Source organism: Bubalus kerabau, chromosome 9 (assembly GCF_029407905.1).
Source record: "Bubalus kerabau isolate K-KA32 ecotype Philippines breed swamp buffalo chromosome 9, PCC_UOA_SB_1v2, whole genome shotgun sequence".
Taxonomy (NCBI): domain Eukaryota; kingdom Metazoa; phylum Chordata; class Mammalia; order Artiodactyla; family Bovidae; genus Bubalus; species Bubalus kerabau.
The window spans coordinates 88,674,615-88,686,640 of record NC_073632.1 but is presented as its reverse complement, the minus strand read 5'-3'; the positions used below and the strand labels follow the sequence as shown (position 1 = coordinate 88,686,640).

At 42.1% G+C, this 12,026-nt stretch overlaps 1 protein-coding gene across 14 annotated transcripts in view; it reads right to left on the bottom strand.

Annotated features, from left to right (window-relative positions):
• The window catches only part of AIG1 (androgen induced 1), a 270,184-nt gene that overhangs the window by 171,645 nt on the left and 86,513 nt on the right, over positions 1-12,026 (bottom strand). The window contains exon 3 of one of the 14 annotated variants that reach the window (XM_055535812.1): positions 206-1,189. The exons of 11 other annotated variants lie outside the window; for them this stretch is intronic. In XM_055535812.1, the coding sequence (XP_055391787.1) occupies positions 1,178-1,189 (12 nt within the window). In that variant the 3' untranslated portion in view covers positions 206-1,177. Of the gene's footprint in view, positions 1-205; positions 1,190-8,472; positions 10,780-10,835; positions 11,150-12,026 lie in introns of those variants that run through there. 2 more of the 14 variants (XM_055535810.1, XM_055535809.1) reach the window with 2 other exon arrangements.

Sequence of the window (12,026 nt, the reverse complement as noted above, 5' to 3'; positions counted from 1 at the left end):
ATTTACTAAGAGAAGAATTTCTGTAAAACAGACTCACAAAATTGAGTGTCTGGGTCTTTGGTCCCTGGCTATAATGGTATTTGAGTACTGTCCCAGCTGGGACACCCACAAATGGCCACTCACTGCCTTTGAATTGCTATAGAGATAAGAGAGGGAGGAAGCCAAGGTTTTCTGTGTTTTGTTTATTTTAGATTTATGCATGAACAATGAAAACATGCAGCAAGTTCTATCCACAGTTTGCAATGGGAAAACACTGTTTGCAGAGGTTGGTGTGTTTGTTTTTTAGTATCATAACAACATGCCAATGTTCCTTCATTTTCCTGATATGAACAATTTATCCATTAAATTCAGAGCATGACCATCCTAAATAAGAATACATCTGCAAATGAGAACACATGTGCAGTTTTCATATTACAAAAGCAACAAATGCTTGTTGTGGCAAGTTGTGTGGATTTTCGTTTTCACCTTTATATCATTCGGTGATGATCTATGCTGTATAAACAAAGAGGAAGGAGTCAAAAAGCAAATCATTTTTGGAACCGAAATGGCTCAAAGATGCTTGCATGCAGCCAGATCGTCAGCAATCCATCTGCCTGACAGCACTTCAAGAGTTTTTTTTCTTGGCATTTGGTCTACCTGAACTCCCTGTCATCTGCTAAGGCCCCCCTCTAGAACAGCTGACCAATTATGGATTTTTTTGGGGGGGGTTCAAGAACCCTTCTTGTCAATTAAGAACCAGGAGGTTCTACTAAACTAATTACTTTGAGGATCAGCATCTCAGGAAGGTGCCAAGACTGGGGAGAAACATCTGTTTTGATGCTGATCTGCTCACAGAGCAAAGAGACCCAAAGAAAATCTACTTCGTATGGATGATCCCCCAGCCTCAGAGCTTGCTTTCTTTCTCCTCCTTACTGCCATTTTTGCTTGAGACTCTTCAGGCACACAGCATCAAACATTTCTGACCGGATCCAATACGACAGGCATTATTCTCTAGACAGGACTGAGCAAAACGAGAAGGGGCTCTGAAGGCCAGCACGGCAGCAGCTTCCCCTCCTCGGTGCTCCAGTCCTCTTGCCGGCATCACAGTCTGTAGGGATGAGGGCATGGCAACTGTCTACTGCCATTAGTTTTTATGAGATCCCCTAATAGAGTAATGGCTTCCCAGGTGGCTCAGTGGTTAAGATTCCGCCTAACAATGCAAGAGACACAAGAGACACAGGTTCAGTTCCTGGGTGGGGAAGATCCCCCGGAGTAGGAAATGGCAACCCACTCGTGTTCTTGCCTGGAGAATCCCATGGATAGAGGAGCCTGGCAGGCTACTGTCCAGGGGGTTGCAAGACATGACTGAGCCCGCAATGCATTTATGCACTAACAGAGTAAGTGAAATTGTGTGAGAGCATTTAACATAGTATCTAGTGTATAGCACTCAATAAATGTTAACTGAATTTGCCAGAAGATCTCGTTTCTCCCCATTTTCCTGGCTTGCCTCATTTTTTTCAAGAGAAAGTACATAAATAAGTTGCCCTGTGTACCCTGCAGCGTAACACAGAAGACACTTATCCAAATAGGCAAAACGATTTACAGGTGGCCTTTCCTGAAGGATGCCGAGGCCGAGAAGACTGGGCCACTTTGATAAAGTGATTCAACTCAGACCATCTCAAATTCTTGTTGAAAATAGGAGGGGGGATAAATCATAAATTTTAAAAAGGAAAGCAGTTTAACCGAAAGCTCTTGATGAAGCAGAACAAGATGGCTCTTAGGAATCCTTAGTCAAATATTTCACTGGGTAGGCGCAGTTGATTTGTTAGGCTACCCATGCAGAGTGTATTGGATCATTTCTTCTCAAAAATATTTTTTTGCAACTGTGTACCTCTGAACTACGTATGCCTTCTTAGAAACGCAGAGATGGTTTACAGATGCTAGATATATTTAATAGTCATTTTTTTAATGTAGCTAATTCTACTGACAAAACCTTATTTTCACATATTAAAAACAAGCATATAGGGTAAAATATATGGCAGCTTAAATCTGGGTCCAATTGTTGAAACAAGAAGACAAGGCAGGAAGACGTTCTTTCCTTGCCAAAATTTGTACTTTATAAATTAGCCCGTAAAACCGTATGAAACCATTGGCTCTATGGTGCCAATGAAATAATATATCACAGGGAAACAATAATAAGCACAAATGAACAGGCTTTTGTTAAACAGCCTCAAGGAAAAGGATAAACAGTGATTTCTGAGTCACATAATGCCTAAGTCCCTTTCTCATTTTTGATGTATTATCCTAAATGAGAAACTGTGGCCAGCTTGGAGTTCACGTATATAGCTGAAAGTGTCTATCAGGTGAATGATAAAAAGCAAGATTGGGTCTGGATTGTCAAAAAATTTAGAGTACTTGCGGAAAGCTTCATGATCAGAGTGCTTGCGTTCAAGCCCAGATGGCACCATTTCCTAGCCATGGACCTCAGGCAAGGGACCTAGGAAATGGGAACCCTGTCAGTCAAGCTGTATGACAGAACCCTCTTCTGTGGAGTAGGAATGACAGACATTCCTGCCTTTGGGGACTCCGAGGATTAAATAACAGACTACAGCCCTTAGTCTGGTCCACAGCAGTACGTAGGAGAAGCAAGTTCTCATTCATAGACTTTTCAGGCTCTTGAGTTGCTATGGGTTTTGTCACTATGGGAAGGGAGATGGCAAAAAGTTTCTGAAGGTAAGCTATAAATGGAACTGCTGATCCCCAGCAACTGAACAGCTGGAAACAAAGAAGAAAGGTGACAGCAAATGTCTCCGAGTGTGCGGCAACTTCTTTAGAACTCTACGGTAATTTGGGAGGGAAAGGGGTACTGGTAGAATTTCTCTTTTTTTTTAACTTAATGAAAATGATTTTTGGTGCTTCCCAGGTGGAGCTAGTGATAAAGAACCTGCCTGCCATGCAGGAGACATAAGAGATAATGGGTTTGATTCCTGGGTTAGGAAGATATCGTGGAGGAGGAAATGGCATCTCACTCCAATATTCTTGCCTGGAAAATCCCATGGACAGAGGAGCCTGGTGGATTACAGTCCATGGGGCCAAAAGAGTCAGACATGACTGAGTGACTGAGCATGGCAGCACAGCACAGAAAATGATTTTATTGTAATGATTATATGTTTATTTCAATGTGCAGTAGAGAAATATAACCAGCATGTCAGTTCCCATCATAGATATTATGGTTAGGACAAAGCTAACCCTCAGTATTTAAAGCATTTTTTAAATGTAAGTTGATTAAAGGCAAACAATGCAGGTCCCAGTTGAGACTCTGGTTCATAAGTGATGGAGGTAGGGGAATGCCAGGTTAGGGGCTTTCACCTGCCTGACGGTGCTCTGGGCTTTTGTTCGGGGGCTTGGGATCCTCAGGATTCAGGGCAGGTAGACGTGCAGGGACTAGGGAGCAAGAGTGTCAGGAGCAGCATGGGAACCTGAAGGATGCTCTCTGCCCCTTGGACCATTCTTCCTTCTCTGCAGTCAGAGACAGCAGCCTGGGCTGCAGGTGTGATTTAGGAAGTAGCACGGCCCAGGATGTGACCATGGGGAGTGGTGGACCAGTCAGACAAAAATATTACCCTATCAATGATTCTAGGGACCGTCTTCTTCTTTTGACCCCTGCTAATTTTGACAGCCATCTCCTGGGCATGAGCACTCGTGTTATTTTCTTGGCATGGGAGCGCTGAGGCTGTTTCTGTTAAGTTATTTGTGTTTGTAGGAAGGCTGTCATTCTAATTTCATAGTTGACTGTGAAGGTGAAGAAAGGGGAGGGGCCCTTCTTAGGATTAAGAGGTGAGGTGATAAAAATGGGCCCAGAAAACTCTTCTCCACACATGCCTTGCAACCTGGGCACACCACTCATCTATGCTGAGGATTCTTTCCTATTTCACGTCCCTCCCCAGCCTTTCCTTGGGAAACAACAAGCAGTGGTGGGAACTCAGAGAAGCAGAAGAGCAGATGGGATGGAAAGGCCTTTTCTGGTTCCCTCTGGGATACAGCTCCCTTCATTTCCCTCATGTTGCACCAAACTTTTGGGGCCACCACAGCCCAAACTTCTGGTACATATTGGTCCTCATGGGTAAATGAAGCACAGACCTAAGCAACAGGATAAAGGGACATTTTGAAGAGGGAAACTTCTTGGGAAAGTTTTTTCGTCAGTGCTTAGCAGACAGAGGGCAGAGCCACCTGTGAACTGTGGGTACACACAGTCTCTCCCCTCACCATCTCTCATCTTCCCACCTTCCCACCTGTGTCTCCAGGACACATCCCCCTAAAGCCGGAATCGTGCCTCCACTTTTGTTTTCAGGAAAGTTTGAAAAAGGCAGGATGAATGAAAGTCCTATCTGGGACTGGCTCTTTGTGGCAAAATAAGCAAATCATTAGCATGGTAATTGCATAAGGAAAAGTTAATACATTTTGTGTAGGTGGAACGTTTACTAGCTCCTTCCTTGGGGGGAAATGTTCCTTTTCATATTGGCTGATTTAAGCCAGCACATTTTGATCCAGCTAAAACAGGTAAGAGTTACCTCAAAACGCCCACAGGGGCTGTGTAGTAATTTCAGGAACACCCACACAGCAAATTGTTGTTTCTTTTTCTACAAACAAGGAGATGGTTCTGAGGCAGAGGATGGCGGGGAAGGGTTAAGAGAGAAACTGAACTAGAGAGGTAGGGAGGGAGGGAAATATGCAGAGAAGGAAGACAAAAAATGAAAGTGTTCCTTTTTTCTTTCCTTAAAAGAAACAAAAAAAAAGATAATACTGCATCTCGTTCTTGGTCTCCCAAACAAGAGCATACAAAAGATCCTGGTTTGGGGCAGGGGGGCTCATATTTTTGAGAACAGGAATCATATACATTATTAGTGTAACTGAATTAACATTAATTATGATAATTATTTGGAGAAGACAATGGCAGCCCACTGCAGTACTCTTACCTGGAAAATCCCACAGACAGAGGAGCCTGGTGGGCTGCAGTCCATGGGGTTGCAAAGAGTTGGACACAACTGAGCGACTTCACTTTCACTTTTCACTTTCATGCATTGGAGAAGGAAATGGCAACCCACTCCAGTGTTCTTGCCTGGAGAATCCCAGGGACGGGGGAGCCTGGTGGGCTGCCATCTATGGGGTCGCACAGAGTCGGACACGACTGAAGTGACTTAGCAGCAGCAGCAGCAGAGTGACTAACACAATCAATGTTAATTATTAATAGCATAATTAACTAACAATTCTACTTTTTCTCGATCATATATTTCAAATCTATATCTTGCTTATGGATATAAATATGAGAAAAAGATATCTTCATTTTCTGAGATATATCTGTGGCCCTTTTGCCCAGACAGAGTGGGAACTCTGTGAGTTGGTCCAGAGGACATGATACTTCTCTATAATTTCTAGGGGACTATTATTTCTTTTTAATTTATTTTTAATTGGAGGATAATTACTTTACAATGCTGTGTTGGTTTCTGCCATACAACAACATGCATCAACCATAAGAATACATATGTCCCCTCCCTCCTGAACCTCTCTCCCAACCTCCACTCCATCCTATCCCTCTAGGTTGTCACAGAGTACCAGGCTGAGCTCCCTGTGTTATAGAGCAACCTCCCATTAGCTACTATTAGAGGCAGATTTTACTCACTGAACCTGGTATCTACATATCTGAGTTGCTGGACTAAAGCAAGGCTACCTGTGATGAATTTTGTATGGACTTTCAGAAAATGAACATAAGCCATTTAGTCAATCGTGTAACATAAGTGATTTTCTTTGAGAAGAATTTCAAATGTCAGATTTAGATAACTGTTCATGATAATACTGCTGAGACTGCACCCAAAAAAATGGTATTGGCAGAGACTGAATGGAAAAAAAAATCTGCCTTTCTTGGCTCAGAAAATATCCATGATTAGTTGCATTGGTTTTATAGTATCTATTTTTATATCAACACAGATAAACAATAAATTACCTGAAATTCTATTAGTTTTTACCTATTTTACATGTAGTTATTAGTCTCAACAATTGTTATTTCTATTTCTTGAAACTAGCGATTTTGTTTGGGCAGCAGTATGCCTAACCCATAAGGCACATTAAGATAAATCATGAATAAGCCCTCATGTGACCTCATTCCTTGCTTCTCCTGCTTGCTTTCCCAGCATTCCATGCAGCTGGCTCGAGCCACATGACAGTCCTCACCATTGAGACCTATGGGGATGCTGGCTGATGGAGCTTCTGAGAAAGGTTTATTTGTACAACGAAAAGACAAACCCTTTGAGGAGAGCTCCCTTAAGAGCGTCTTCCTCTCCCTGCCTTGAACATGGTTGCAAAGCATATGATATGTGGTGGTTCATCAGCCCAGAGAGTGAAAGTAGCAAGTTCAAAGAAAGTCAGCACTCCAGAGAGAAAAGTAGAAAATAGAAAATACATAAGCTTCAAATGATAATACTGAGCCATACTACCCTAAAACTTCCTGCTTACAGACTTCTTATTTTATGAGACCCTGAATATATTTATTGTTTAAACCACAGTTGGTTGGATATTCACTCAAAATACACTAAATTATTTAGACATTGCTTCTGATGCTTGGGTTATAGCAGTAAGCCAAACAAACAAGCTCTCTAACCTCACAGAGCATGTACCAAGTCAGAGAAGACAAACCAAATAAAATAAACATATAATGTGCCTGGTAGCAGTAATCATGATGGAGAATACAAAGCAAGTTAAGGGGACAGAGAACGACAAGGGCTAATTTATAGTTTATTCATGGGAGCTGTTCTGAGGTGAAATAATTTGAGCAGTCTTGAATGATGTGAAAAAGTGAGCCAGGTGAGTATCTGGCAATACTCTGTTTCTAACAGCTGAAAGCATCACTAACTTACACGTCCAGTAAGTTTTTAGTCATTGTTCAAAACAGAGCTCTGATATCATCGTTTCTGGGAAGTCTTTCAGGACTTTCTACTCACTAAAATAAATTCCTTCCTCTTGCAGGTTGCTGCTGCTGCTACTAAGTCACTTCAGTCGTGTCTGACTCTGTGCGACCCCACAGGCGACCCCACAGACAGCAGCCCACCATGCTCCGCCATCCCTGGGATTCTCCAGGCAAGAACACTGGAGTGGGTTGCCATTTCCTTCTCCAATGCATGAATGTGAAAAGTGAAAGTGAAGTCGCTCAGTCGTGTCCGACCCTTTGTGACCCCATGGACTGCAGCCTACCAGGCTCCTCCGTCCATGGGGTTTTCCAGGCAAGAGTACTGGAGTGGGGTGCCATCGCCTTCTCCATCTTGCAGGCTACTTCTATACTTATATGTATTGTTATACTCTTCATGTCTTCTTTTAATTCACTTGTTGAGATAACTTATATAAAGTCACCTTCTCTAGACTGTGAGACCCTGAAGGGCAAAATCAGTCACTACTGTCTTGGCTCCTAGCACTACCTGGGAAGCTCCATATACCCATAAATAACTACTGATTTGAATAGAACTTCCGTTCTTTGAATGCTCTGCCTATAAATGAGTGGGTTATAGTAAAATTTTGTTAAAAGTGAAGTTACATTTTGTGTTGAAGGAATTTGTTTTGCAAGCTGACTTTGCTGTGTTAGCATGAATGTGTACAAATTAAATAGTTCAACTACGCAGAATATCTTTGGTTTTCATTTAGCAGAGAATATATAAGATGGTTAAGAAGCAACTCAGTTCCTTATCAGGTATATCTGACTGGTTATATTACGTCCTTGGTCTTTTGAAAAGACTATCAAAAAGGTGATCATAGGCAACTAACCTAGGTTAGGTAATGATCGTCTTCTGAGCATTTCTCCTAGAATGGGAGGAAAATGCTCCTTTTGCTTACTGATCTTGAATGAATCCTCATCTCTCAACCTTCCCCCTTGCACCACTCAATGCACACTCATTTCAGCACAGGAGTAAAGCCTAAGACTGACTCAACATCAAAGAACTAGGTTTAACCATAAAATATGACCTAGCAGATATTATGGTTAAACCTAGTTCTTTGATGTTGAGTCAGTCTTAGGCTTTACCCCTGTGCTGAACTAGGTTTAACCATAAAATATGACCTAGCAGATATTATCGGAGAAGGCAATGGCATCCCACTCCAGTACTCTTGCCTGGAAAATCCCATGGGTGGAGGAGCCTGGTAGGCTGCAGTCCATGGGGTCACTAAGAGTCGGACACGACTGAGCAACTTCACTTTCACTTTTCACTTTCATGCATTGGAGAAGGAAATGGCAACCCACTCCAGTGTTCTTGCCTGGAGAATCCCAGGGGCAGGAGAGCCTGGTGGGCTGACGTCTATGAGGTCACACAGAGTTGGACACGACTGAAGTGACTTAGCAGCAGCAGCAGCAGATATTATATTCTTAACTTCAAAGGTGACTAGAAAGGGTATTGGAAGAAACTTAAAACATCAATGAAGGCTTAAAGAAAAAATAGAAAAGTTTGATTTTAGGTATTTGTGTGAAAATTTAATACAGAGAGGATCAGGAGATATTAAGTGTATTTAATCCCAAGTTTTCCCTTAATATCAAAATAGAAGAAAAGACATTTGCTTTTATTTACAATCTCAAATGGAACCAAATTTCCTTCCTTTGTGTTATGTTAACAGACATTGATATTAGTAACTAATATTCATTAATAAGTTTGTTTTCCATTTAAGCCAATCTCTTACCTCTGAAAATCAGAAATGAACATTTTTTTTAAATTGTAGAAGTATTACAATCTAAATTCATATGCATCAAAAAATTTTTCTGAAGGATGGCTTAGTTAGCTAGTGTATCAATAAATGAAGAATTTGAAGAATCTCATTTTGAAAATAATTTCTAGATACTTTTTCTTTGAGTATGCACCTAAAATTTCAATTTCCATTTTCCATGTTTCCCAAAGAAGCAGGTACCACACAGTTCCCATCATAAGCAAAAGTGAATTTTACAGGGATCTAGACTAGGTTGTTCCATGTCAAATCTTCATAAAATCTTTATAAAAACATGATTATAACACCAGAAAAGAGTTACTTAACAGCTCTAAAACTAAACTCAGATGAAAGCCTCAAATTCCAGTAAAGCTCATCCAGGCACATGCTGGTTTGCTCACAATATCTTGGATCCTACCCTAGGTTAGACCAGATTCAAATTTAAAGGACTTTCTCAGACGGTTCCCTATTTTTTGAGACTGGTACATCCTCATCGTCACCCACTTGCAAAGATTAGTTAAGCAGCAATCTCACATTGGGTAGAGCTACCTAAGTGAGGCCAGGGACAAAGGTGTACCAAGAAGGTGGTGAGAGTGGATTATGTGCATCCTGCAAGCGGAGCAGCTGTGGATGAATGGGATGCACAGACTAGAACTGATGGAAAATATGATTGTTCTTCATCATTAAATGAGCTGCTTAGGCCTACAGCTGGGGACATATTTAGGACTTTTGAAAGAGGCAATTTAATACTCATCATACTCATTTTTTACTACTCTTATTTTCTTTTTATTTTTGGTTGAAAGCCTTAGCCTGTTCTCTTAAGTAGAAGAGTATCTGCCAGCATGAAAGTCAACGGAACTCACGGGAGACAAAAGACATTCTTGGTTTGATTGCTCCTAATAAACTTCAGTGCTTCCAGACCACATAATGTCATAGAATTATTTGTAATGCTTCTTTAAAAGGGTGACAGGGTTCAGAAATGAACTGCACATGGTAAGATGAGCCTCCCAGGGGTTGTCCCTGCAAAAATGAGCTGCAAGGCTTTGGGAGTGGTGGTGGTTTCCGGCCATTAGCATCACTAATCAAGGCCAGCTTTGCATTTATGGGAATCTACACAAATCAGGATGATACATGCTTTGTTCACTCAAGCAACCCTGCCTGGTTTCTTCAAGGTTATGCTGAAACAAAGCTTCACCTCAATTATCTTGGGTTGGAATGCTTCATTACTTTTATATATCCTTGAGAGAGACAGACTGCATGAAGTAGAGGCATCAGGTCCATGGGTCACAGAATCATACTTAGCGCTTCATGCGCACATAAAACAATTACTGTCGGCTCTCAATTAACCCCGTTATTGGAGGAAGCATTAGTGGAGAAAATACAAGTCCTAGATAACCTACCTGGGTCTTTCTTGCTGCCACATTTGCAGCTGAGGTGAGAGAGACAGAAATAATGGAAATGTCCGGAAAAGCTTAGGGTGGAGAGGTCTCTTTGGGAAACTTTGAGCAGTGGTAATACATTCAGCTGCCATTCTGCTCTCTTTTCAGGCCCACTGCTTTTTTGCCTTGTATGCTAAAAGTCTCTTCAGTTTCATGTCCAACTCTTTGGAACCCTATGGACTGTAGGCTGCCAGGATCCTATCCTCTGTCCATGGGATTCTCCAGTTAAGAATACCAGAGTGGCTTGCCATGCCCTTCTCCAAGGGATCTTCTCAACCCACGTTGAAATCGAACCCATGTCTCTTATGTCTTCTGCATTGTCAAGTGGGTTCTTTACCACTAGCACAAGGGAAGACCTTTTGCCCTGCACCAAGAAGCAAAAATGACATTGCTTTCCCCTTCAAACTTGTGGTTGACAAAAGTGTGGAGCTGAGAAAGCTGGAGAAGGCAGCAGAGGAGGTCTTCTGTGAGGCTGGCAGTCACCTGGCAGTCAGAGCCTGGAGGCCCTGGGGACTGACCACAGACTTCTAAGTGGAGTCTCTGCATCTTCCTTCTTCAGAGGCTCAAGCCACGTCCCAGGCTTTCTGGGCACAGGGAGAGTGCTGGGATTTTCCTTTTAGCATTTTGACTGTGTCAACCAACATGATACAAGGTGTTCAATTACAAACATTATAACCAGTCATTTGCATACATAGGCATGCCTACACTACAGATTCCTACAAGTCATGGGCATCACTGCTATTTCCATCTGTCTGATGTAATGAACCCTTTGGGTTGGTTACCTCCCTCTCAGGCCAAGAGCCACAGGAAGAGTAAAGATGACATCTCTTCAAGTGATTCCCAGTGACGCTGCTTGAGGAAGGGCTCATATGTTAACAAGGAAGAAAGTCTGAAACTACTGTGGAATTCCAGATCCTAATGAGCAGCTGGGGGAGATATAGAAGGGCAAGGGAACCTCTGAAGTCACAGTAGAGACTAGGGCTTATTTGAAAGGAAAGCTGGGAAGTAGAGAGAAAGACAAGGGAAATATCATTAAACTGTATGTTTACATGAAAAAAAAAATTGGATAAAAATGATTGTTAGTGTTTCGTTGCTGAGTTGTGTCCAACTCTTTGCAACCCCATGAACTGCAGCACGCCAGGCTTCCCTGTCCTTCACTGTCTCCTGGAGTTTGCTCAAACTCATGTCCACTGAGTTTAAAATTATATAAAAATGGTTATAAAGAGTCAAATTCATATTCTCTGAAAATATGACTTTATAATAAAATTAGTGGAATCTAGGAAGAAGGCATTTATCAATCTTTTTTTTTTTTTTTGGCCTCAATGAATTTCTGTGTGTTAGTTCAGTTGCTCAGTCGTGTCTGACTCTTTGCAACCCCATGAATCGCAGCATGCCAGGCCCCCCTGTCCATCACCAACTCCCGGAGTTCACCCAGACTCACATCCATCGAGTCAGTGACGCCATCCAGCCATCTCATCCTCTGTCGTCCCCTTCTCCTCCTGCCCCCAATCCCTCCCAGCATCAGAGTCTTTTCCAATGAGTCAACTCTTTGCATGAGGTGGCCAAAGTACTGGAGTTTCAGCTTAAGCATCATTCCTTCCAAAGAAATCCCAGGGCTGATCTCCTTCAGAATGGACTGGTTGGATCTCCTTGCAGTCCAAGGGACTCTTAAGAGTCTTCTCCAACACCACAGTTCAAAAGCATCAATTCTTCGGCGCTCAGCCTTCTTCACAGTCCAACTCTCACATCCATACATGACCACAGGAAACACCATAGCCTTGACTAGACGAACATTTGTTGGCAAAGTAATGTCTCTGCTTTTGAATATGCTATCTAGGTTGGTCGTAACTTTCCTTCCAAGGAGTAAGCATCTTT